General features: G+C 41.2%; 3 protein-coding genes across 8 annotated transcripts in view; 1 reads left to right on the top strand and 2 right to left on the bottom strand.

The window, feature by feature from the left end:
- The window catches only part of GPLD1 (glycosylphosphatidylinositol specific phospholipase D1), a 52,178-nt gene extending 51,529 nt beyond the window's left edge, over positions 1-649 (bottom strand). The window contains exon 1 of one of the 2 annotated variants that reach the window (XM_020781557.3): positions 442-649. The gene's annotated coding sequence lies outside the window, so the exon portion shown is untranslated. Of the gene's footprint in view, positions 1-415 lie in introns of both variants that reach the window. The other variant, XM_020781556.3, reaches the window with a different exon arrangement.
- ALDH5A1 (aldehyde dehydrogenase 5 family member A1) lies at positions 624-14,567 on the top strand. Its single transcript, XM_020781558.3, has 10 exons — positions 624-1,055; positions 2,457-2,540; positions 3,973-4,143; positions 5,887-6,003; positions 6,491-6,634; positions 7,364-7,507; positions 8,476-8,634; positions 8,868-9,037; positions 11,164-11,222; positions 12,083-14,567. Exons 1-10 carry the CDS (start codon positions 726-728, stop codon positions 12,286-12,288), a joined length of 1,584 nt encoding a protein of 527 aa, XP_020637217.3. The 5' UTR covers positions 624-725; the 3' UTR covers positions 12,289-14,567.
- A 597-nt stretch (positions 14,568-15,164) lies between these two features.
- The window catches only part of KIAA0319 (KIAA0319 ortholog), a 36,223-nt gene continuing 24,543 nt past the window's right edge, over positions 15,165-26,844 (bottom strand). For 2 of the 5 annotated variants that reach the window (XM_078393504.1, XM_020781563.3), the window contains exons 14-21: positions 26,596-26,747; positions 22,221-22,359; positions 21,353-21,512; positions 19,545-19,687; positions 19,333-19,455; positions 19,102-19,192; positions 17,266-17,357; positions 15,165-16,504 (exon numbers count right to left, since the gene is read on the bottom strand). In XM_078393504.1, the coding sequence (XP_078249630.1) occupies positions 16,326-16,504; positions 17,266-17,357; positions 19,102-19,192; positions 19,333-19,455; positions 19,545-19,687; positions 21,353-21,512; positions 22,221-22,359; positions 26,596-26,747 (1,079 nt within the window). In that variant the 3' untranslated portion in view covers positions 15,165-16,325. The remainder of the gene's footprint in view (positions 16,505-17,265; positions 17,358-19,101; positions 19,193-19,332; positions 19,456-19,544; positions 19,688-21,352; positions 21,513-22,220; positions 22,360-26,595; positions 26,748-26,844) is intronic. The other 3 variants (XR_013545246.1, XM_078393505.1, XR_013545245.1) reach the window with 3 other exon arrangements.

Below are 26,844 nucleotides of genomic sequence, written 5' to 3' on the forward strand. Positions count from 1 at the left end.
TAATCCCCCCACGCTATGCGTTTATCCACCCATTGCACTGTTGTTGTCCGCAAGTTAAAAAAATATTCAATTAATTAAAAAAAAAAACTCCAGTTTATGAATGGAGGATATTGTGTTTCTGTATCCATGATTCAAAGCACCAGGAAATGGCCTGATATTGCTACACAATATCATGCCCTTGTTGCCGGCAGAAGAAAAAGGACGCCAATCTTTACAGGGCAGGGGGACAGCCTGGATGCTGTCAACAGCAATGGAGCAGAATACTGATTCGCTCCGCGTTCGCAGGCAGCAATAATAAGAAACATTCTCTAGCTCCCTCTAGTCCCCAACTTCAGCACTCCACTTGCGATACAACAACAATAATATGTCCTCAGGTTAATTGCGACGTATGCAGACCCTTCCCAGGGTTTCCCACCTATGGAGAAGTGAGGCGCGGTTTACCAGCTCCCTTCTTCGGATCCCCTTCTGAGGTGCCTCTAGGGTCACTATCAATCAGCAGGAAGGTCCGAGAATCCGGGGCCCTAGTTCTACTATAACTGTGCTTTAGTAAGGAGAAACAAGTCCCAAGGAGTTCCCCGGTCCATTCTTCCAAGTACTGTACATATGACTCGGGGCAGGCAGTTCCCAAGGAACGTGGGTGGAGCTACTGCCGGCCGGCGCGCCGTGGAGACGCCTCTCGGCTCCTCGGCGCTCGCTCCCCACCCGGCGTCCCCAGCAGCCTGAGCATGGCAAGCCGCGCCGCGGGCCTGAGTTTCCGAGGGCTGCTCGGCTCCCGCTGCCCCGCGTTGCGGGGGTGGCAGCCGCCGCCGCGTCCCTTCCCCGGCCGGTTCAGCAGCGGCGGCGGGCCTGGCCTCGGAGGCGTGGACGAGGCCCTGCTGCGGTCCGACGGTTTCGTGGGAGGCCGCTGGGTGCAGGCGAGAGCCACGTTCCCCGTGCGAAATCCGGCCACGGGCGCGGAGGTGGCGCAGGTGGCGGACTGCGGGGTCGCGGAGGCTCGGGCCGCCGTGAGGGTCGCCTACGATGCCGGGCCCGCCTGGCGAGGAGTCCCCGCGAAGGTGAGGAAAGGGGACGAGCGGCACGCGCGCGCACACACACACACACACACGGGCTTTTTATGAGAGTCTGGCTGCAAAAAGATTTGTTTGCACGGCAGGAAAAGCGGGTTCACCGATGGGGGGGGGGGAGAACCAACACATCGGCCGAGAATCAGATAACAGGCTACGTGCCCCCGCCCTGGTGACCCCTTGCTTTGCCTTTATGAGAGGCTTCTGCGGACGGTATGCAAAATCCGAGGCGCGAAAGCAAAGGGCGCCTCAGAGTCCGTGCAGAGTCCTTTCCTTCCAGCCAGTAGGACGGCAGAGTTTTCAGGGCAGACTTGCACAGCTGACCGCGTGCCTGCCAAGGGAGAAATGAACACACTGGGTAGGGAGATCATGATTCGGCTGCTCTCCTGCTTTATTTGCACTTTTGTTTTATTATTAACGGTTTGCACTGATATTTTGTATAGTATGTGAGAAAGATGGGGGAAAGTACGTGTGCTAACTATGATAATATTTTTATGTTTCGAATGTGTGGCTGATACGTGATTGTAGATTTTTTTATTGGGACGCAGACAACTGGCCCATCAGGGCTACTCTTGGACCTTCACTTGTAACTTAGTGGTGGTAATGTTTCTAAACCTTTTATAGTAGTGACTATTTAAATAAACAGTGACAGATAATAGTCCTTCCTAGTTGTTCAGCACAAAATACACAATTTGGGAGGGGGGTTGGGTCCCTGAGTGGACCATCACTAAGGCTTTGATCTGACATGTACTGCTTTCCTGGACAAAAGGCCTTTTGAAGGACTGGCTTCTGAGTGGACATGTATAGGCTTGATTGGTCAATTGGTATTTAAAAGTCTGTGGTCTTCAATTTTTTTTTTACATTTTTGTTACATACAATTTTATCTAGCTCTAATGAAGTTTCTGGTGTTGTCTTACAGTGCCTCCCTATGTCTTGACATATTTAGCTGTGAATCTTCTATAAGAACTGCCTGCTGTCCTGTGGCTGGCATTAGACTTAGTACCTCCTTCACAGGATTTTTGGGGAAATAAACCAGATGAAACACTCTACAATGCTGGCAGCCCATGGCCAAAGCAGAGTGAGCACTCACACCCCTCTCATTCCATAGGCTGCTGTGCTGACTCATGGGGTGATCTTGAGTAACCTCACACTCTCAAGCTTAACTATCCTCATAGACGTGTAAAGAGAAGGAGGGTCACGAGGGTCATGTATACTACCTTGAGGTTACTGGAGGAAAGAAGGGATATACTATATGTAACCAATATAAAACACTTCACATCTATAAAAATGCTCTGAGTTGGAGTAATATTAGTAATAATAATGCTAACTCATTTTTGTTTTCCAATGAATGTATGAAAAGGTGTCTCTGATAAGATATTATTTCTCATTCAGGAAAGAGCTGCTTTACTTCGTAAATGGTATGATTTGATGATAGAGAATAAAAATGACCTTGCAAGGATCATTACAGCTGAGAATGTAAGTAGAAACAGAAGGAAATGCATTGCTCTAAGACTGTAGGGCCAAAACAAGCTTGCTTGTTACAAGAGGCTTATCCACTAAAGCAACTGGTGGGTGTTGTTCAGGTACCCTCCCATACTACTAGGTGTCTCACAGTTTCCCACCTGTGCCAACTATGGTATTGTTACCTTGTAGACTGATAATTGAAATTGTCCATAGCCTGATAACCTATTCCTTTCTTAACGAACCACTGTCACTTTGTCCATTATTGGTACCCCATGTAATGAGGCCATGTATAACTATGACAGCCATTTATTTATTTAACATATTTTTATCCCACCTTTCTTTATTAAAAGACAGTGTTTAAAGCTAAAACAAGTAGTAGTAAACAAGTAGTATTTGTGAGTAGACAAATACTAAAAAGGATCAAAAAGACCCCGCACTAAAAGATGGTAAACAAAAGCAACACTAAAACATATTCAAGGCAGTAATCCACAGCCATCCATTTAAAATTCCCATTCAGGTAGCCCATCAATTAAGAGAAAGCTTGTCTGATGAGAAAGGTCTTCATCTGCTTACAGAAGGACAGCAGTGATGACACAGCCTGGCCTCCTATGGGAGGAAGTTCTGAAGCCTGGAAGCAGCAACAGAGAAGGCCCTCTCTCATGTTCTCACCAAAAGCCCTTATGAAGGTGGTGGAACCGAGAGAAAGGCATCTCCTGTTGATCTTGACACCCAGGAAGGCTCATAAATGGAGACACGGTCCTTGAGATAATTTGGACCCAAACCATTTAGGGCTTGGTAATTTAGAATCAGCACTTTGAACTGTGCCCGGAAATGGATCAATAACCTGTGGAGCTGCTGTAACAGGTGGTTATGTGATCCCCTTAACCAGCCCCAGTTAGCTATCTAACTGATGAGTTTTGTACCTGCTGAAGATTCCTGATACTTTGAATAGGCAACTTCATCTACTACTACTACTACTACTACTACTACTACTACTACTACTACTACTACTACTAAGTACAAGCAGGGAACCAGAAAAAGGGAAGGGTTCCTGAGCTGGTAATAACAGAAAACAATTGAAAGTATGCAGGTACTATTTAAGTCATTATAAAATGAAAGGCATGAGCATAGAATCTTGAATATGCAATCCAAATACAGTACCTCCATGTGTGTCTGTAGGTCATTGTAAAAGGTCACCTGTTCAAGTATAAAGGGTAGAGTTTGTACTTGACTAAAATTCCTTGAAAGCAAACTACTAGTGTTTGGTAGGGCAATACATTTATGAAAAATGAGATTCTTTTTAATTACATTATTGGAATGAACTAATGTGATAATATAAATGCATTTACCTTATTTCATTATTGTAATCATTTTGTTAAATATATGTGGTTTTTTTACAACTTGGTGTATGTGTATGGACATCTCCATTCTGAACCTATCACAGGGGAAACCACTAAAAGAAGCACAAGGAGAAATTCTGTATTCTGCTTCCTTCTTGGAATGGTTTGCTGAGGAAGCTCGGCGTGTTTATGGTGATATCATTCCATCTTCTACAAAAGACAAAAGAATCTTGGTTCTCAAGCAGCCTGTGGGAGTTGCTTCTATCATTACTCCTGTGAGTTAAATGCTTTCTATGTCATATATTTTTATTTACTAGAATGGACAGAATTAGTGGTGGTCCGAGCCCAGTCTGTGCAGTGAAAACCCAAATTTTGCATGCAATGTACATATTACCCTGTTTCCCTGAAAATAAGACCTAACCTGGAAATAAGACCTAGTATGATTTTTCAGGGTGCTCCTAATATAAGCCCTACCCTAAAATAAGCCCTAGTTAAATGAAACTCCCGCCCTCCACCATTATGCAGCATTGTGCAGCAACCAGAAGAAGATGACATGACTGTATTTGAATAAATGTAGATGGTTGTACATGAAAATAAAATAAAACATCCCCTGAAAATAAGCCCTTATTGCAATGTTGGAGCAAAAATTAGTATAAGACCCTGTCTTATTTTCTGGGAAACGGTATATTGTAAATAATATGAGCTACAGCTTTTTAGCAGGGTACACTATGTTAAATGGCTGGATAGTTGACTGGCTGGATAGCTCAGTGAGTTAGGTTTCTGATTGTGGAGCCAAAGGTTAGACGTTCACTTCCGCACTGTGCATCCAAGACGACTCAGTCTGTGTGACCTTGGGGAAGCTGCACAGCCCCAGCTCGCACACCCCCTCGGAAGAAGGGAATGGTAAAGCACTTTGGAATACTCTTTACTTAGAAAACCCACAAAAGTGTCACCATGTCAGAATTGACTTGATAGTACAGAACAACAACAAACCGTTCTAGTAGCTGTGAAAAGCTCAGAAACATCACCCTTCTGTCACCAAGCAACTGTACCTGTCCTCCTTTCTAAGCACAATCCTAATTGGTCAAGATGGTCAAAGGCCAGCTAAGCCAAAACTGAGCCAGCCATATTACTTTTCAGTGTAGAGGTACTGGAAATGTTTAAGGTGTTCCATCTCCTTGATCTAGCTTGATGTCAAAACAAGTGACACAAAAGGCATTTGCCTAAGCCCTAACCCTTAGTGATCAATGCATTGTTGAGTTAAGATTAAACTGATGTTTCTCACAGGCAGTGAGAATTGTACAGTACTATGTTGAGTACATTCAGCCTGTCAGTTTATTTAATACAACTGTATCGTATCTTCCAGGAAAGAGTAGACAGCTTGTGAAAGTTGCAAATACCCATTTAAGTTACAGTTCAAATAGCCAAAAAATGAAAACCATTAAGAAACAAAAGCAACACAAATATTAAACAAAGAGAAGGATATCAACAGCATTCAGTAGCAACCTGAGAAACAGTTTTAAAGAATTTCAAGTTCATTTAAATCACCAACAAAGAAAGTGCATGTATATCCTTTCTAGGGAAGGTAATAACAAAAGTGTGATCCAGAGATCTTTCTGTTACTTGCTAGTCTGATGGTTAATGACAGCACACCAGAGAGCAGGACTTCTGAGCTTAAACTTTTGATCCTCAGGCAAGTCCATATGGATGCCCACAATACTTTACACTATCTTATATTGTAATATTCAGAGCTAAAAATTAAAAAGGTTATTATTTATAGCTAGCTAATTAAAGTGGAGTTAAGATGCCACATGATTGCTGGACGGGATGGGTTTTTTTAATGGGTGGTGGTTCCCAAAGATATTAAAAGCCAAGAAATGAACAGATCAAGATGCAGTCAATGCCTCTTATCTTGTTCTGAGTCTTATTTTCCCTTAACGTTTCAGAAAATGCTAATTATTTTAGTGCACTAGATATTCTACTCCGTTTAGATGTGTGCATTTATATTTTCTGTGCAGTGGAATTTTCCAAGTGCTATGATTACACGCAAAGTGGGTGCTGCTTTGGCAGCTGGCTGTACCGTGGTGGTGAAACCAGCAGAAGACACACCTTTATCTGCATTAGCACTCGCTGAGGTGAGCTTTTTATATTGAGGAATTGAGCATAATGTTTAATGCAGTTATTGAAGGTGGGCAGTCAGAGGCGACTTCCAAATATTTTTGTTAACTGATTCTTAAACTGCAAGTCAAGGTTGAAGTTAGAGGCCTTAATGGAAGGGATCAAACTCCTAATAAATTTTCTGACCAAACAAACTGCAACAGAGCACAGAGCGCTACTCCTGTCCTCTGAAGATGCTGGCCACAGAGACTGGTGAAACATTAGGAAGAACGACCTTCAGAACACGGCCAAAGAGCCTGACAAACCCACAACAACCATTTCTGACTATGATCAGAAAGTTTGCCTAGCATTGCCTTTAGTTTCTATTCAGTGATCCTTGAAATATTATTTCTGAGTTTTGTGTGTTTTTGACAAAACTAAGCACTCTATTCATCCTTTTGTTGAAGAAACTTTTTAGGGCAAGTTTACAATTTAGTGTCACACGTTCATTGTCTCTCACTGCAGCTTGCAAATCGAGCTGGAATTCCTGCAGGAGTATATAATGTTGTTCCATGTTCACGACAACAGGCAGTACCTATCGGGGAAGTGATGTGTACTGATCCCTTGGTCTCCAAAATCTCTTTTACTGGCTCAACAGCCACAGGAAAGGTATGCCGGATATCTTTAAAGTTTTGTACTCTTTAGCTTTTAAATCTTCTCAAGTTGAAACTGAAATAAATCTGAAAGGCAGTATGGAACAAAGATGCACAGGCTTCAATTTTTAACTCAGTCTTCTTTGATAAACATTTGGGGATGCTGGAGAAAATCTGTTTGTTTTCCCAGGGTTTTAAAAATTATTATTATTCTGAAGTATCCAATACAGTGACTGCTAATGCCACCGTTCTTGAGTGAATTAAATTTTGCTATTTTTTTAATATGAATCCTCTTTACTCTTACATGATAGTATTGAGCCAGTGGTTTACACAGATGTCTTCTGTTCCTTTCTTAACATGTATTCCAAAGTCTGTTAAAATCCGTAGTCACTTTTCATTTGGGTATACTCGTTTGAGAACAATTTTTAATGTATAGATAGTGATATAGAAAGGGGCAGTGTTAAGTATTCTCCTCGAGTCTTGTTACTTCAAAAAACATTGGTTTTAATCAAATGTTGCGTCCATTGCAAAATAAGCAATAGAAATACAATGTAATGCTATTGGGTGGATTAAGAGCAAAAAAGAAGCTCCAAAGTCTTTGAGATCTAAATTTGTCCTTTAGGAAGATGAGCAGGCACTTTTGCAGGAAAACTATTCCGTTCGACCACATGCCCATTTGGCACCAGGAAAACTGAGTTTGTATCTTCATCTTGTACAGCTTTCTGTGTCTCTCGTATACTTGCAGATCCTGTTGCACCATGCTGCTGGTACTGTGAAGAGAGTTTCCATGGAGCTTGGAGGACATGCTCCATTCATAGTGTTTGATGATGCCAATGTAGACAAAGCAGTTGCAGGAGCTTTAATGTCTAAATACCGAAACTCTGGCCAGGTGAGATTAAGTGCTTTTCTCCATTCAATATAACAGAGGTCATATTGTTTTCACTACATATGTGCTAGTAATTTCAGGAATGCTATTGAATATAATTTTGATTGTATTTTGTATATGGGGAAAATGAACTAAGAAAACTCTGTTCCTTTCTCTGTATCTATAAAATATTTGAAACAATGAAAAGAAAATCTTTTATCAATTCAGAGGACAACCCAGCCCAGTAAGCTGTTCAAACATATTGATTTCACTGTCATCGTTACTGTCTAGTGCGCTTGGAAGTAAGTTTTATTGCTTTCATTGGGGCTTGCTTGATAATAAGCATGCATGGAAGCATGTTTTTGAAAAACATTCAAATCCTGGGACAAGAAAAGTAAGAGGAAAACTTAATGTAAAGACTATTAGATTACCATCTTAATCCACAGCCTTAAAATGGAAGGCAGTGCATAGACTTTTACCTGGACTTTTAATCTCTCTTTTCTTGAATTTAAAGGCTGATGTTCCCTTGCTTAGGCTTCCCTCTGTCCTCAACATTTCTAGAACTGTCACATTGCAGTTGGTTTCAAATCCAGTGTTGTTAGTTACTGATGAAGGCAGAAGTGAAGTATTTCCTTCTGAACTGCAGTAGATTACAGCCATGTGAAATTAAAATGCGATAACAGCATGCTTCATGGCTTCCGTTAAACTCAGGCAGATGGGGGTGGGTGGAAAACGGGGGAAGTGCTTTGGCTAAAAAAGAGCTCAAGAAAATATGAAGACTAGTATTCTTGCCTTTCTCAATTCTTAGTGACTAATGTTTATGTTCATAGCAGGTGGGTGTTAGTTACAGGTAAGGCGGCCAAAGGGTGTGTCAAGGCAGAGTGCAGGAAGAACCTCAAGCTATCTGTAATACTAGTAGCCAGTTGCTATTTGTTGGATCACAAGCCATTAGCAAGTTTAAAAAACCAAGCACTTTTTTGTTCTGTCTCCAGACCTGTGTATGTACAAACCGCTTCTTGGTGCAAAAAGGGATCCATGATGCCTTTGTAGAAAAATTTGCACAAGCTATTAAGAGAGAGCTACATGTCGGTAATGGACTTGATGAAGCAACTACTCAGGGGCCACTAATCAATGAAAAAGCTGTGGAAAAAGTAAGGATTGTTTTTTACTTTATTTTATTGTATTGTATTTTATTAGAGTTCTACCCCGCCCATCTAGATCCAAGGTCTATTCATTTATTTTACAGAGGAATATGAGCATAACTTATTTCAAATCATGTTTATTCTCTGTGACTATATAATACTATAATAAAGTACAAAATTCTACTCTGGAAATAGCCATTTTTGAGAGGAATCCCAATCTATGTTCCTTGTGTTCCTCTTAGGTTGAAAGACACATTCAGGATGCCGTCTCACAAGGCGCGTCCATAGTGACAGGAGGGAAAAGGCACAGCTACGGGAAGAATTTCTTTGAGCCAACTCTACTCAGCAATGTCACCACGGGCATGTTGTGTGCCCAAGAGGAAACTTTTGGTCCGTTGGCCCCAGTGATCAAGTAAGCATCGATTCCACAAACCACACAAAATAATTTCTCATATGATTGTTGCACTCTGCTAGACAGCAGCTGTTGTATGATCCCTGTTACCCTACCGTGGGACACACCTGAGGACTAGCTGGGTTGTAATAAGCATGCTGCATACTTTATATGAGATGGCCTCTCAGAAGGAAACCAACTGACATTTCTGTACACACAATTCCCCCTAACCATCACTGAGTTAAATACTATGGACAGAATACAGGTCAGGATCCAAAGGCATGCTTCTACTGGATTCTTCTGCCTCTGCCAGCAGAATGAGGAGGACTATCCTCTTCCCTCCTGCAGCTTCCCATGTGCCTTAAAAAGCTGCTCCAGATTTTTTTGAACCATGGGAGACTTCAGGGGAGAGGGCAAGAATATCCAGATTCCATTAGCAACAGACGAATGAAACACAGGTACACTTGGGTCTGGAATGGTCCTTTTGAACAGTTAGCTCTCCTGATGCAAATATCCTCTGTGTGATTTACAGAGTTGCTACCATGTTTTTTAGAACTGTCCAATCATGGAAATGGATCAGAGTTTGCCAATTGTAATAATGGTTTGCTACTCTTTCACATTTTATATGATAGTGTGGAAGAATTTACTGGAGAAAGAAAGCCCATTTGGCTTGCATGGATGAAATAGGCCTTACTTTAAATTGATTAGAAGAGTGCCCCTTCCCAACCTCAGACATAATCGCTATACCAAAAAAAACCCACCCACAATTATATGTTTTAAATATACAGTGGTGCCTCGCATAATGAGCGCACCGTTTAACGATGAATCCACATAGCGATCTATTTTTTTAGATCACTAATGCGATTGCATTGCGATGTTTTAATGGGCAAAATATCGCATTGCGATGAGCCGATCTTCACATTGCGATGTTTCCCCAACAGCTGATCGGCGGTTCCAAAATGGCCACCGGTTGCCCAAAATGGCCGCCACAACCATTTTCGCACAGTTTCCTCGCTTACCAAGGGCGCGAAAATGGCGGCGCTATGGAGGATCTTCGCTGAACAGTGAGTTTGGGCCTCATAGGGTTTTTCCATTCCATTTAGCGATGTTTTCACATAGCAACGATTAATCCGGAACGGATTAACGTCGCTATGCGGGGCACCACTGTATAGGAGAAAATGGGTACTTATTTAGGTTTGTTGTGTTGACTTGGATTTTTAGATAGTAAACTAAACTGTTTAGTAAACTGTGAACTGTTTTTAAAATTGTTGAATATTGAGATATGTTAATCAGATTCTTGAATTTTACTTTTTACCCAATGCCATTTAAGTTAGGTGTTTAGTTACTCAAAGAAGGTGATGAGGGTTTTTTTCTTGAGGGGTTAAGAGAGCATTGTGTGTGTGTGTGTGTGTGTGTGTGTGTGTGTGTGTGTGTGTGTGAGAGAGAGAGAGAGAGAGAGAGAGAGAGAGACTGTGAAAAGATAAACACAGACATACGTGGGAAGATAAGGTTTGTTCACTATTCTGATCCTGTCATTCAAAGTTTCCACCATAGCAGCCTCTGGCACCAGCTCTGTTTTGTGTAGCTATAGGCCAAATAGTACTTCAGCAGGTTCTCAGGAGGATGTCTTAATACCTGAAGTAATTAAGTACTAACGTGTTGCAACTGTTTACTCACTGGAAGACTTTATCTGAGTAATACCACAGTGTTATAGTTGTGACCATAACAACACACATTCATCAGCATTCTGTTGCTGTTGTAGTAAAATGCAGTATTTAATGAAGTTGGCTGCAAATATATACATTTGCTTCATTGTGTTTAATTGATGATTGAAAGTATGCCAAATATCTTTGATATTTAACTTTCATCTGGTTGAAGATTCTTCTTCTATCTTTGTTTTAACCCGATGAGGGCATCTTCACAATATATTGATCTTCCCATTATGTGTCATTTTTAAAATATGCAGATGTATTACTGATGTAGGACAACATCACTTACTTAACTTAAAGGAAAATTCTGGACATTTCTCTTACCAGAAGTTATAAGAATACTACTATATAATTTATGTGTACATTCTTTGCCATTTCTTTCAGACCTGCAAATAATTATTTATAGTTCCTATTAATGCTGTTTCTCTATATTTGTAGGTTTGATACAGAGGAAGAAGCTCTTGCCATAGCAAATTCAGCTAATGTGGGTTTAGCAGGTGTGTTCCTTAATATATTGTTTTAGTTGTTTATTAAAGTTAAATCCTTCTTTTTTGCTGGGAATGGCACTTGAGAGGCTTCTGAAACAGAAATGTAGTTAAAACATGAAGGAAGATTAAAACAGTATTAAAACACCTTCGCGAATACAATATTAAAACACACTAAAAAGAACAACACCCAATCTTTTCCTGTTGGCAGAAGGGCAACAGAGGGGAGTATAACTGCCCTAACATTGCTTCATCCTCATTTTGATTGATACTAGCCAGAGTCTTACTGAGAGTAGAGGTAAGGTCTGTGTAATTTGTCACAACTAATTCCCACCAGTTAACAAGATGTGGAGGGTCTCTGTCACATTACTGATCCAAATTTGCAATCAAAATACTCCCTGGCACTTTGTCAATTAACTGTGGATAATTATGGAAACCTTCCATGAACACCAGTAGGATTCTGCCATCAAGATCATTTGCTGTCACCCTTGTTCATTGATTACATGTTGGGCCTCTAAGACAATAAGCAGGGAATTCCAGATCCTGGGAATAACCACCAGGTGTCCCTCCCACCCACCCAACCTCATGGCCCCACCAAATTACATCTGACCATACAGGGGCCCTTTCTTTTGCTCCCAAGAATCTTAAAACCCATGAAAGCACATTTAGGAAAATTAAGTCTTTCATTGTATCTTGGGTAGGTGGTGTGAGTTTTAATTGGGAGTTGACAGTTGGGGCATGATTCAAGCTACCAAGATATATAACATTTCCTACTAGGCTTAGAATAATTGAAAAGAAGAAAAAAATCTTCCAAAGAGGTTTCAGTTACAAAATATAATGTCATTCTGTTTGTCCAATGTCCCAATTTGCAGGTTATTTTTACTCTCAAGACCCTGCACAGATCTGGAGAGTTGCAGAGAAACTGGAGGTTGGAATGGTTGGCATTAATGAAGGAATTTTGTCTGCTGTTGAGGGCCCTTTTGGTGGTGTGAAACAATCTGGGCTAGGAAGAGAAGGTTCCAAATATGGTATTGATGAGTACTTGGAAGTAAAATATGTCTGTTTTGGGGGGTTATAATAACAAAGAGCTATGTATCTAATCAACATAGGGCTAGAAAACAAATATTTTGGAACATTCATAAATTTTGTGGTGTTTTTGTGCCCTTGCCCTGAAATAGGATTACATCATGTTTATGTGTAGAGATGTCTTTCCATTGCTGTAGGTAAGTATATAAAACAACAATTTTGAAATTACACCTGCACAATAGCGTTGTAAGAATAAAGGTCTACTTTTACCTATGTTATTGTCTTAACCATAATGCAGGAACAAATCATGTTACTGAACTTATTTCAGAGAAATATGGAACAGTTTACTAACTGTGCCATGTATCTTTTTCTTAAGGAACAAAGTAGGAAAAAGTAGGAAAGTAGGAAAAAGATTTCGTTTCTTCTTAATGGTGGACCATTGCGATAGTAGCCATATTTTGAATAACTGTGCCAGATACTGAATTTTCAAGGGCTTAAATCCAAATACTAGCCAGTCAACAACTTTTTATGTCCCATTGATTTCATGGGTCTGTTGTAGCTGGAACTAATAATTGGATCTAGACCATTGTCATTCTGATGTAACTTTTTAGTGGTTGTTTATTCTGTAATGCTGGCAGGGGAGAAACATTCTACTGTGTTCAGCTTTTGGCTGGAGCTCAAGTGTCCTTGCAGGTGTACATAGAGATCTGAAAAAAAATATTTGCAACAGGGTTTAAGCATCTTAAGTTTCATGCCTGATACCTGAGCCTTGCAACCAAATGTTACACCTTTACATAATAGCACAAAGGTATGGCCCAAAACCCACTTTCTTGCCTGGAAGAGAGTAGACCCATTGACTCAATTGCTGAATGGTGAATCAACAATTAAGTGAATCTGACCAAATGAGTCTACTCTAGCTGGCACTGTCAGTTGTGTTCAGGTTTTGCACACAAACCATTTTGTAGGAAGACCTCTGGCTTCTGTTGGAGAACCTGTAACGTCTCCTGGAACCTCTAGGTATTCCTCACAGCACGAAAGGGAATCTCCTGAGGTTTCATTGGGGCAGTAGTTATATAAATGAGCACAAATGCAAAAGAGATCCTTTCAGACTTGACTGGGTCAATGGTAACATGTAGAAGCAGATACTTAACTTGAAGTGTCACAGTACATGGCCTCACCGTTTCCTAACCACTGTTTACCCTGATGTCTGTTCTCAAATCCCCAGATATGGATGACTGCTATTTAAATAAATATTTCCACTCTGTAAGGCCAGCCTGCTTGTCTGTGGTGCGGCCACTTCATTCTGGAGGTGCATGGCAAACAGGGAATATAGTTTTAATCTAAAAACAGTGAAACCTTGCAAGATTAGGAGGAGCCCCAAAACTATGTGTTATACTTAGGAAGAGAATAATTGAGGAGGGTAATTTAATTAACCACTTTACTTCCACCATTGAGGAGTTCTCTTGACGCCTAAATAAAGCTTTTTTGATGCCCACCCTAGCTCTGTTGCCTGCAGAAATTGAAGAGCAATCTAATTTGGCTGTTCCGCAGGTCATTTTTCTATGAACTACTATTACATTTAAAGATAAAAAGATTAGCGTAACAGTGGCATAGTAACAGGGATACATCAAAATGAATATTCAGTTTCTTTACACGAAAAATTTCATACAGTGGTCTGTGCAATATGTTTGAAAGGAACTTTGCCACCTTTTTTAAAAGCTTCAATTAAAAGTTTCCTGTGCACACACATGAGTTCTGAGGCTCCTGTGGATCCTCGGAAAAGTTTTGGAGGCCTTGGGGTGGAAGGGGAGCCTTGTGATGGTGCGAGGATGCACCAGCAGGATTCCAGCCACTGTGTCTGCTGCAGCTTGGACTAGCAGTAGGACACTGGCCATGAACCGCCAGAATCTGTGCCTTATTACAGATGGTCAAAAACAGTTTGACAGGTAGCAGAGAAACTTACAGGGGACTCTTTAAATTCCTTAAAAAGCAATACGAAGACCAGCCCTTAGCCACCTCCCCAAGGATCTAGTCAACCATTGTCAGCGTTCTTACCACAGTAAGGAAAATAAAACGCCAGTTAAGAAGCACAAGTAGTCGCACAGGGTGCATTAAGGTACCACTACCTTCTTGTCTAAGAAATTTTCTCTAAGACTGGAGCAAGTTGGTGTTATGTATTGAATTTTAGTGTGTATGTTTCCTTTTGTATATACATGTATTTTAAAATTAATAGTAGAAAATAATTGAACTGTTTTTTTGTTGCCTAGGAAGTGTGTTTTATAAGTATGATTGTTGAAAACAACTATTGTTTTAATAAATGTTTTAACATGATATGCAAACCTCTTCTTATCCTTTAAATCTTTGTTACGTTTCATGAAATTCCCTGATACATAGGATTTAAAAGGTATATCTTTTAGCACACAGACGTGCATAGAGGAAGACTATAGCCAGCCTCATTTTCTCAAAAGGAATGTCCATGTGGGTACAGCTCTCATCACCTACTTTGTTTGCCCATACGTTTTTCTCCCAGACCACCTGCTTTATTGGAAAGCTATTGAACAGGCAAATAATTTCATAGGATTATGAGGTGTGGGAATGCTGGGGAACAGCAAACCTCCCCTGTTTTGATGTATGCCCCATTATAGCAGAGTTAGTTAACTCAAAGAATGGCATAATTAGTGGGATTTAGGGCATCTGGTTTACACTGCATTAAAAAAGCAGCTTAAGGAAGAATACTAAACACACCAGCCATAGCCCTGTTCAAGGATGTGGCATGATTTTGCAAATCTTTCCCAGTTAAAAAGACTCGGTGTATCAGTGTCATATGGTATACTCAGTCTTGCAGATGTGAAGTTTTACATAACTAAAGTGGTAGTGACCACACACAACAGAAAGATAGATAGCTGCAGACAAGAGGAAACTACAGAGTTTGTTGAAGTACATATTTTATTCTAGATAGAAAACCCCCAAAGCAGCCACATGAAACCTGAACATCCTTGACGCAGCCTTGGGGAAAGGTCAATTTTTTTCAGACATACAGAAAATATAACTCACTCACTCACACACACACACACACACACACACACAATTCTTCAAAGATTCAAAAGAAGTCCACACTGCTTCTAACTGGTATGAGCAAGCAGACCTTTGGAGAGGGCAGTAAATTGGCCATGGGTCCTAGCTCTGAACCTAGCAGTTTGAAAGCATGTAAAAATGCAAGTAGATAAAATAGGTACCACCTTGGTGGGAAGGTCACGGCGTTCCATGTCTAGTCATGCTGGCCACATGACCACCAAAAGTTCTTCAGACAAACACTGGCTCTACGGCTTGGAAATGGGGATGAGCACCACCCCCGAGAGGCAGAAATGACTGGACTAAATGTCAAGGGGAACCTTTACCTCCCACAAAACCCACTGTTGCTTGCAATGCAACGGGACATTTGAATATGATTGCAGAAACATTATTTATGAAATGCTACTCAGTCTTACATCCAAACATGAACCCAGGCTCAGATTTGTTTTATTTTAGCAAGGTTGTTGTGTCATGTGCCTCTGCCAGTGACCATGCTAGTTGGGAGATTCCAGACTACTGTGTACTACAAAAAAGTAACTTTTTCAAGGCCTGACTTTCAAGATGGTGTCCCTGGGATCAGTTATGAAATGAAATGAACTGTTGCACATTCAACTGATATCAAGGTTGTAACCATACACTGATTTAATAACTAATGTAACTTGGCATACTGACAAAAATAATTTCATATAAATGCATAGCCACTAGTTTCTATGGAAAACAATATAAGGAAGCTTTAATATGCGATTCTCGTACTGTAACAGTATTGACTTGGACCGGAGTCATAATGTCCAAATGTCCATGAGATACTATATGGATACCTTCTCCAGTTATTTAGGCTTAAAAACCATTCCATCTTTCCTGTGTTGTTTCTTGACAGAACAATTAGTTGTGTCCATTTCCTTCCTTGCATTGGTGTCATTCCATCTGCAATTGGTATGGTTTTAACATATTATCAGAGGAAGGACTGGACTTTCTTTTCATCAGGGTGTCAGATCCATATGTCCTTTCAATTTCTGTTTATCTGTCTTTTGAGCCATAGCTGAAGGAGACACCATTTTTAATGGAACCATTTGTGCTGTTCCTTGGCTTCTCTCTTTCTCTCTTCTCTCTGCTGAAGATGGTGTCCTGATCACTATCAAACTCAGACTCAGACACCATCAGGCTGGAATTGTGTTCCGTACTTCTGTGTTTTATGCCTGAAATGAGAAAGAGACACAGAAGAATCCTTATTAGCCTGAACTACAATCTGAAAGTTCTCACAAAACATGTTTTCTGATAAAAAAATTAAAAATCCCACTAAAATGGTGTGTGTCAAATGTTCTACTAATATTCTTTCTGATGTTGCTGCTGTTACCACTTTCCCATACATAATGTCCCAGAATGGTGCTAAGTCCAGAACACTGTGGAGGAGGCAAAATCAAATCGGTTGCTGCTGCCAACATCATGGTCACTTGCAAATACACACATACAGGAAGAAAAAAGTTGTGTTGCTGGCAATAATGACAGAGAGCCCCATTCCTGGGGGAAATGTTGGAGAATTTCTCCTCTCTCGGGGAAACTCAGTGAAGGAAGTAGGATGGGGCAAAGAATTCCAAGAAGCTGTTGTGAAACTGAACTACTATCAAAGCAGATCAACTGCACTTGTAGCTAAATGAAATCAAATGTTTACAGTTTTAGAAAGTGTACACAATGCAGAAAAGCATGGCACAAGCAAACAAAAATTCTTCAATGATTAGGTGTTGGGGAGAATGCAAGAGGTGATAACAGGACCATGAAGATTATTGACTGATTGTGGCAGAGATTTTAGAAGATTGCCTGTTATATAAGATGCAGTTATCTCCCTCTCAGGTACAGTATATATATATTGTTTGCTTGAACTGTAGAAGTCACATGTGAATTAAAGAGACCCTTAAAAGGGGGAAAGGCAAAATAAGAAGACAAAAGAAAAATAGCATACCATATTTGGGTCCGAGCTCCATTCTCTCCTGATCATCTATGTTATCCAAAATTGTGTATTTTGTTTTCTTTCTTATTTTGGTCCTCTTTCTGCTAAAAGGTGGGGGAAATGTTAATCTCTTACAAATAACTAGCAAATGAAATGCCAAATCCCTTTACTTTGTGATGCTTCCTGAGACACAATATCTAGCAGTGTGTATATATATCTTCCCTCTTGAGTGTAGTTCATACAATTGTAATTGGGATCACCTTTTAAACTATAGCTGCCCAAAAGTAGTACCATACATAATGTAGCGCTCCATGCAAGAAGCCATTACAAGCAGCTAAAAGGAAAATAAAGGATAGTGCATGACAATGGTTACAATTCTGCTTTTTTTGGAATGTAGCCACCCACACAAATCAGCTTCTGTGAAGCTCTGTCTACACCATTGCTTTACAGTATAAGGAACCAGCAATATAGAGAGCTGTACATATGACGATGAGGCCAATCTAGTTTAATTAGTTATCCCTTATACCTATTAATAACTTGCCAAAAACAAGGTGGTGAAAAGGCAGATATTCTCCAACCCTATTACATGCCATTGAAAAAGAGAAAAAAAACCATCCCTGTTTATTGGAGATGTGATAGAACGAGGCAAGTGTATGACCAGACCCTCCTAGGCTACGGATTTACAGTGGTGCCTCACTTGATGACGTTAGTCCGTTCCAGCGAAATCACTGTAGAGCGAAATCGTCGTCAAGTGGGGGGAAAACCCATTGAAACGCATTGAAAACTGCTCAGTGTTTTCCAATCGGCTAAATACCTAATCGTCCAGCGAAGATCCTCTATAGGGTGGCCATTTCCCAGTACCTGTCTTATGAAAAATCCGTCCGAAAAACAGCACGGAGCCATTTTGCACAGCAGGCGGCCATTTTGAGAGCCGCCGATCAGCTGTTTTTAAACCATCGTTAAGCGAAAAATCAGTTTCCGAAGCAGGGAACTGATCATCGTAAAACGATTTTCTCCCATTAGAACAGCATTTTGCTACAGCGATCGCAAAAACCTCATCGTCAAGCAGATTCGTCATTTAACGAGGTAATCGTTAAGCAAAGCAGCACTGTATCTTTTTTTTCCAGTGGAACCTGCCTTATGCATTTGCTGGATGGCTTGGCAGAATCACACTGAACTTCTTTAAAGGAAACTCTAGGAAAGCAACCTATCCTCGTTCATACATAAAAGGCATAAGCCTGGATTCCCACAGAGCCAAAGAATTATTTAATTTTTAGTAAATATTACAACCTGTATCCTGTTGTATTATTCGATCATGGAAAGGTGGTCACATAAGTGTTTCCCTGTCTCCAACAGGTTCCCTTTGGTATGTCCAGTTTTGCACTGCTTGTGAGATTAGTCACACAACTGGTTGCATGGGCAGTTGGGCAACAGTGACAGCAGACAAACACTCACAATTAGTGTTACACTCTAAATAGGATACTGATCTATGTGATTTATTAAATAAGAAGCTGTGCTACTCTGTCTCGGCATCTTGGCACAAGAAAAGAACAAGAAAACAGAAATAATCAATATTTTCTTTCTCCTCCCTTCTTTTGCCATTATTAAATATGGTTTACTCAATATTACATGGCTAGTACTATTATGTGGATTACAGTGATATAGACAAAGGGTGTCTTGCAGCTGGTCATGCCTCATATGATTGGAAATACAGACACACCCATTCGTTGCATGTGATTCTGAGTCAAACAGAGATTCATATATTTTATGTGCTTGGGACTTCAAGTGCAGAAACATTGTGTCTCAATATATTATTCATTAAACAAAATACACCATTATTGTTATTACCTTTTGCAACAGTGAATGCAGGTCCAGGCTAAACCCACCAACAGCACAATCAATACAAAAACAAAAGCTGTTACATAAAGTATGCTCCATTCTATAAGACAGAAACAGAAAACATTAAAGTTGTTAAGAAAGGCCATCAATGCAACCCGTGCATTCAAAATATTCATGTTGAAGATTTACTCTCAACAGGATTAATTGCTGGGACATTTCCTCCAGTTCTTCCCAACTTACCACAATTGCTCTCTCTGTTGCCCAGGTACCACTGAATCAAATTTTCCATCCACAGTTCATAGCAAATACATCGCTTTGTGATGGGGTCACAGTGTCCATGTCCAGAGCATTTTAAGAGGCAAGCTATAATAACAAAACAACTGAAATCATTAATATTGCATTGGGCTTTGGCATTCAGAAATGGCACTCTACTCCATAACTCAAATACATACCAGCCGTGTCAACACGAAGCACTTTAAAAGGCAAGAAGTCTATGTTTTCTTTCAAGAGTTGCAAGTGTAACATCTGGGCAACATCTGAAGCCTTTAACACTTTGGAAGAATACCCATTCTGAACATAGAACACGACAGCTGTGCTGAAAAGAGGAGGCTTATACTGTGATGTATAGCTTTCAAAAGCAAAGAAATACTTTTTTTCAAGCAGAATTTATGATTTGACCTTTACACTGCCTGCTTCACCATAGCAAAGAGTGTCCTTTGGAATGTAACCTCATTCCAGTCATATAAAGGTGCCAAGATTTAGCCCTTTGAAATACAAGAGGAAGCCTTCAAGTCATAAAGACTGACAAAGATTTAAGGTTTTATTCATAAAAGTATATTAGCACAGGGTGAGATGGTACCCAGTTTTTATTTTAGATATAATTTCTATCAGCAGTTTCACAATCAGACATGGAGAAATCAACTCTAGCTTTTGTTTACAATGGTGCCTCGACTTATGACCGTCCCAACATATGACCATTTCAAGTTGCGACCAGCTCCGGCCACAAAATTTTGCTTCGACTTGTGGCTGGAGATTTGAGTTGCAAACAGAAAAGAGGCATGGAAAAAAGGAGGAGAATTCAAATTACAGGACAAACTGTTGGTCGGCGAAGAGCTTCTTTGTAGCTCTTTTGCCCCAACGGTTAGAGAGTATGCATCGGAGGAGGCTTCGGACTGCCTGGTGCTGCTTTCTGCTCCTGAGTAAGTACATTTACTTTGTTTTGCAGGGCGGGTTGGGAGGGTGTTATGTTTCTGTGCTGTGATGTTTTTTGGTATTTGTGATTTTTTTTTAAGCCCCATCACGTTCCGATGGGACTGGCTTTGTGTGTGTGTGTGTGGGGGGGTGTTTTTGTGATTTTTTTTTTTCAGCACCATTGCATTCCGATGGGGCTGGCTGTATGTGGGTGTGTTTTTGTGATTTTTTTTCAGCCCCATCATGTTTTGATGGGGCTTGCTCTGTTTTTATTATTATTATTATTATTATTATTATTATTATTATTATTATTATTATTATTATTATTATTATTATTATTATTATTATTATTATTATTATTATTATTATTATTTTCGGCTGGAACAGATTAATGGGGTTTCAGTGTATTCCTATAGGAAATGGTGCTTCGACTTACGCCCATTTCGAGTTACACCCATCTTCTGGAACGGATTATGGTCGTAAGTCAAGGCACCACTGTATTTGTTTGTTTATACACTATCTTTCTCTCAGAAACTGGAACTCAAAGCTGGCTCTTAAAAAGGGATAATAATGTGATCATGTTAAATGATTGTATTAAAATCTAATTAAACCTATCATAGTGTTAAAACAATGTTGAATTTAGAAGCCATTTAACAATACTTTTAAATATGTGTGTGTGTGTTGCTACGATATGTTAAAAGTACCTTTTTAGCAGCCAGCTGATCACCAAAAGAGGGCCCAAATAAAAAGGTCTTGGCCTGCCAACAACAGAGAGAAGCCCAATCTAGCTTCTCTTGAATAGAGGAAGAGCTTGAGAGCAGGTGGCTTTACATAACAGCTCAAGCCTCCACAGTCTTCAGTGAGACCCTAAACCTGCCAACTCTGAGAGAAGTCCTGTTTTCAATGTGAATTACACCCAGGTACACATAGAACAGAACTGTAGCCTGTAGGAGACAACGCAGGACACAGTGGCACAGTTTCACTACCCACATCTTTAGCCACTTAAAAATGAAGTTTTTTTAGTCCATAGTGATATGGGTCATATTGTGCCCTTAGTATTTCTCTGTACCTGATATCAGAATGAGATTGTATCTTCTGAACTTTGATATCTGAATCCAAGACATTCAGGAGCACTGCTAGCTGTCGTACAAGAGTGTCTTTCTGTTGCTCTGTCAGTTGACCAACTCTGACTTGCAAAATCAGTTCCACAAGACTGTTTTTCTTAGGGTCTGTGAGTAAGAAAAAAATAATTCTTTCAGAGCACAGTCAAGGTTAGGGGTGCGTGTGTGTTTGCACAAAGATAACCAGATTTCTAGATTAGTATTTCCTAGGAATCCCATAGTTGGCACACAAGTTGATGCCCAACAGAAAACATCTATGCTGATTTTTTAACTTGTAACAATTTGCCACCAAATGTTGCATATTTTGCATCAGGTTGGTGTAAAACGACAATTAGATTCTAGCTGTAAGTATGCACACACACACACACACACACACACACACACACACACACACACACACACACATTACGTATACACATGTAGGCCTGCATACACACACATACATACATAGAGTGGTCCTGAGGGACTAGATAGGCAGGATATAAATAAAATTAATAAATAAAATAAATAAAATATACAAATATACAGAAGTAGCCAAAGTTATTAGCTTGGTTTTGCAGGAGCCAAATTGGGCAACTAAAAGGTACTTGAATGGCACCTGCTTTGAACTGCAATTGGGGGAGGGAGTCAAAACAGTGGAATGAAATTATAACGGCTGCAGCATCAGTGAGAGATCTGCCACTGATAAATGAAGCCAGCATCTGAGACACGATCTGGTTACCTAGCCTGACAGATTCACTTCTCATAGAATAGGAAGGATTTGGGAGGAACACAAAGTGCAGCCTAGGCAACAAAATGTTCCTCTAAACCTCATACCAGGCTGCACTTCCACAACAGCTGTGTCGACATCTGACTCTCCTTTGTTATCCATGACTTTCAGACGAAAAGCGTAGCTTCCTTCTACAAGATTGGTTAGCTGGAGTACAGCATTGCGATCTGAACCATGTATCACATCCTGAAAAATGAAGAAAAGTAAAGTTCAGTACTGGATGCCTGCTTCTGATCCATTTTTACCTAACAGTGCAGGTGGGCAATGTACAGTCTCTAGGTCCCCAAATGTGCCTGCAACATCCATGGGACCCCAGCACCTCTCCACACGCTGCTTTCTTCTTCTTCTTCTTCTTCTTCTTCTTCTTCTTCTTCTTCTTCTTCTTCTTCTTCTTCTTCTTCTTCTTTGCCTCAAAAAGGTGCAGAACGTGTGAAGAACTGAGTGGAGCTTAAAAGTTAAAATAAACTTCCTCTATTATACAGCAGATACAGTGGTTCAGTCAAGAACCTATAACCAATAACAATTAGACAGTTAGAGGACAAAACAAAGGAAATAAAAACTAACTGGCTACAATTAATATAGGTAAGAAATTTGGCAACTCAATAACACCAAAGTTCCGGACCTATGAGAATGCTCACAGAACTAGAACAATATAGTATAGAAAAATATTGAAATAAAAGGAAGGGAATAACTTCAGTAATCTATAAACATTTGGCTCAGAAAGCATTTCCCAGGGGTATGGGATCTAAAATAATGTGGGAAACTAATTTGAATATCAATATATCAGAGAAAGAATGGATGGAAATATGGACTAAATATCCATAGAAATCAATATCAGTCAAGGTGAAAGAAATGATTTTGAAGGTAGTCCACATATAACATTGGTACCCCACAAAATTACACAAAATTAATGAAGAAATCTCAGATAGGTGCTGGAGAAACTGTGGAAGTAAAAGCAAATTGGCAGGAAATAATTGAATAGATAGAAACATAGTTGGATCAAAAAATAAGTTTTATTATTATTTTCCATATTTAAGGACGGAAATGAAAAATTATTAAATAAAGACCTAATTGCACATCTTATTGGTGCAGCAAGAGTTGAAATTGCACAAAACTGGAGAAACACTCAAGATCTTTCAGTACAAAAATTTGAGAACAGAATCTGGCAAATGGTCCTGATGGCAAAAGCTGACCAATCAAATTAAAATATATAGAGGGGAAATAAAACAGGATTAATTTATGAGAACCTGGCAACCATTATTAACATATGGAATTAGCTCAAGAAAAGAAGAATGTGGTATGGGAAGTAATTTGGATTGCTGGCATGTAATATTTTGAAAATAATTAAGTATGTTAAAATATGAACTAGTGGATATACTGTATAAAGACAATTATTTATTTTTTATTTATTTATTTGATTTATACCCCGCCTATCTGGTCCAAACGGACCACTCTAGGCGGCTAACAACCATAAAGATAATATAAAACAACGAAGACAGACGATTCTAAAAAAGAAGGCACTACATTAAATCATATAATACACAAAGCAAAAAACAAAAACAAAGAAGGGGGGTCAAGAGGAGAATGATGGAAAGGCCTGCCGGAACAACCATGTCTTCAATTGCTTCTTGAAGACACCCAGCGAGGGAGACCTGCGGATCACAGGAGGTAAGTTGTTCCAGAGGCGAGGAGCCACCGCCGAGAAGGCCCGATTTCTTGTCTTCTCCTTCCGGGCCTCCCTCGGCGTTAGGCTCCTCAACCTCACCTCCTGGCTCGAGCGAGTGACACGGGTAGATCTTGGCGGGAGAAGGCGTTCCGCCAAGTATCGAGGCCCTAAACTGTTTAGGGCTTTATACGTGAGCATCAACACTTTGAAGTCGATGCGGAAACGGATGGGCAGCCAATGCAAGGCGGCCAGAGTGGGTGAAATATGTTGGTATTTTTTCACACCGCTGATTAATCTGGCCGCCGCATTCTGCACCACCTGTAGTTTCCGCAGCAACCCCAAAGGTAGCCCCACGTAGAGCGCATTACAGTGGTCTAATCTGGAGATTACGAGCGCATGTACCAAGGTAGTGAGAGCCCCCACATCAAGGTAGGGTCGCATCTGGGCTATCCGCCTAAGGTGAAAAAAGGCGGTACGGACCACTGACGCCACTTGGGACTCCATAGTGAGCGCCGGGTCCAGGTGGATCCCCAAGCTGCGGACCACATCCCTGACGGGCAGGGTCACCCCCCCAAAAGAGAGGGGGTTTCCCAAATCCCGAGCTGCGGGGGCGCCCACCCTCAGCACCTCCGTCTTGTCCGGGTTCAGCCTGAGCCCGTTCTCCTGCATCCATTGCAGTACAGTCTCCAGGCAGCGCTGAAGGGACGGAACGGCATCTCCTGTGGTTGGCAAAAAGGAGATATAGAGCTGGGTGTCATCAGCATACTGATGACACTTGGCTCCACACCCCCTGATGACCTCACCCAGCGGCCTCATGTAGATGTTAAACAGCATTGGGGAGATAATCGACCCCTGCGGAACCCCACAATTGAGGATCCACGGGGCCGAGACACTCTCCCCAAGCTGAACTCTCTGAGGACGGTCCTCCAAGAAGGAACGGAGCCAGGACAATGCCAGGCCGCCTATTCCCAACTCGGAGAGCCTCCCCAGGAGGATACCGTGGTCAATGGTCTCGAAGGCCGCTGAGATATCAAGGAGGACCAACAGAGACACTTTGCCCCTGTCGGCCTCCCTCAATAGGTCATCACACAGGGCGACCAATGCCGTCTCCGTACCATGGCGCGGCCTGAAGCCCGACTGGAATGGATCCAGGGCATCTGTTTCATCTAGGAGTGCTTGCAGCTGATCGGCCACCACCCTCTCCACCACTTTGCTTAGGAAAGAAACATTGGCGACGGGCCTGTAATTGCCAATTTCGTCCGCCGCCAAACTAGGTTTCTTCCTGATGGGCCTAATGAGTGTATCCTTCAGGGCAGATGGAAATCTGCCCTCAAGGAAAGACCCATTAATTATAACCGTGGCCCATTCCGTTGTTAAAGGCCTGGCTAATTTGATTAGCCAGGCCGGGCAAGGGTCCAAGGAGGAGGTGGTGGCACGGCAGCGATCAAGCACCCTGGCCACAGTGTCAGGCGTAACAGGCTGAAAGGTATCAAGAATCACCGGGCAAGATGGAGCGCTGGACATCTCTGCTCGACTCACTGTGTTCAAAAAAGGAGAGAGGTCCTGGCGGATGGCCTCCACTTTTGATTTAAAAAATGCTGCAAATTGGTCTGGCGAAAAACTAGAGGGAGGCCCATCGCTCAGACCAACTCCGGATAGGTCGCGTACTATACGGAATAACTCCGCCTGCTGGTTGGAGGCTTCGCTTATCCGGTTAGCGAAGTATGCTCGACTGGCAGCCTTTACCTTAGCCAGGTAAAGGTTAGTAGCGACCTTAACAGCTATCCAATTACAATCCGTCGGGTCCTTTCTCCATTTGCGCTCTAGCCGTCTCCTGGCCCGCTTCAATGCCCGGAGATCCTGGTTAAACCAAGGTGCCGGGCGATCTCTGCGGCGGAGAGGGCGTTTAGGAGCGATCATGTCTGCAGCCCTAGCCGCGGCTGAGAACCAGCCATCAACCAGAGCCTCAACAGGAGCGCCAGCCAGGTCAGTCGTGGCACCTCTCATGGCCTCCTGGAATCCAACCGGATCCAGTAGCCTTCGAGGGCGGACCATAACAATAGGTCCCTGCTCCCTGCAGGGGGGAAGAGCCATGTTGAGGATGCATTTTATTAGGTGGTGATCCGACCATGACAAGGGGACCGACAATCTACTGAAAGAATGTGTAAGTAATGGGATAGTATTGTACTACAATTCTAACTTGCATTGTCATACTATAGATGTTAATAAAATTTTAAAAAGAAAAAGAAAAAGAAAAAAGAACCTATAGAGCAGTTTGAGCTACAAGTCTCCCTCAATAGGCCACTCCTTATTTCTTAGTTTACCTCAACCGGTACTTTCTGTCTCAATACATTTGCTCAGCGTGACTCTGGTAATGAGAAAGAATAAAATGTTTCTCTTTACTTATGGTTCTTCATAGATTAAAAGCAAGCATCATATTGTGTACAAATTTTAACTTGTTACATCACTGAGCTTAACTCGTTGACTATCTTCATTACTGACTGACAACTGGTTAGATAGTCGACAGAACACTTCTCTGCAACTGTCTACTTCTGACCGACTCCACTGCTAACACGGGCAGATCTCTGACTGAAAAAAAAGCCAGGGAAAGGATCTGAGGCAAAGAGGAAACAATTGTCTGTTTGATTCAATGGGCCATATTGGCCTCAATTAACATGGTAACAAATACAAATTAAAATCATATGATAGGGATAAAGAAACTCAACCCAGGGTTATTAAACTTTTAATATACTTACTCCAGCTGCCGGGCTCTGGCCATCCCGAATCCAGAGATAAGACACAATTCCTTGGTCATCAGTAGACTGTGAGCCATCCAAAGTAATCGAGTTATTAGGAAGAACAAGGATGTGTTTGCCCCCAGCATGAGCCTGGGGTGGATGATTCTTTTCTGAACAATAAAACAATTAGACAGGGAGAGGTTTTTAAAAAAAAAAAAAAAGAACAGGATGGCAATAGATATACACAATCTCTCTATATATATATGT

Source organism: Pogona vitticeps, chromosome 4, assembly GCF_051106095.1.
Source record: "Pogona vitticeps strain Pit_001003342236 chromosome 4, PviZW2.1, whole genome shotgun sequence".
Lineage (NCBI taxonomy): Eukaryota > Metazoa > Chordata > Lepidosauria > Squamata > Agamidae > Pogona > Pogona vitticeps.

What these genes read in the sequence shown, in the direction of transcription:
- ALDH5A1 (XM_020781558.3), top strand. Translation starts at nt 726, where the DNA reads ATGGCAAGCCGCGCCGCGGGCCTGAGTTTCCGAGGGCTGCTCGGCTCC. An exon ending in GGCGAGGAGTCCCCGCGAAG is followed by an intron (nt 1,056 to 2,456) that starts GTGAGGAAAGGG and finishes TTTCTCATTCAG; the next exon opens with GAAAGAGCTGCTTTACTTCG. An exon ending in ATGAAAAAGCTGTGGAAAAA is followed by an intron (nt 8,635 to 8,867) that starts GTAAGGATTGTT and finishes TGTTCCTCTTAG; the next exon opens with GTTGAAAGACACATTCAGGA.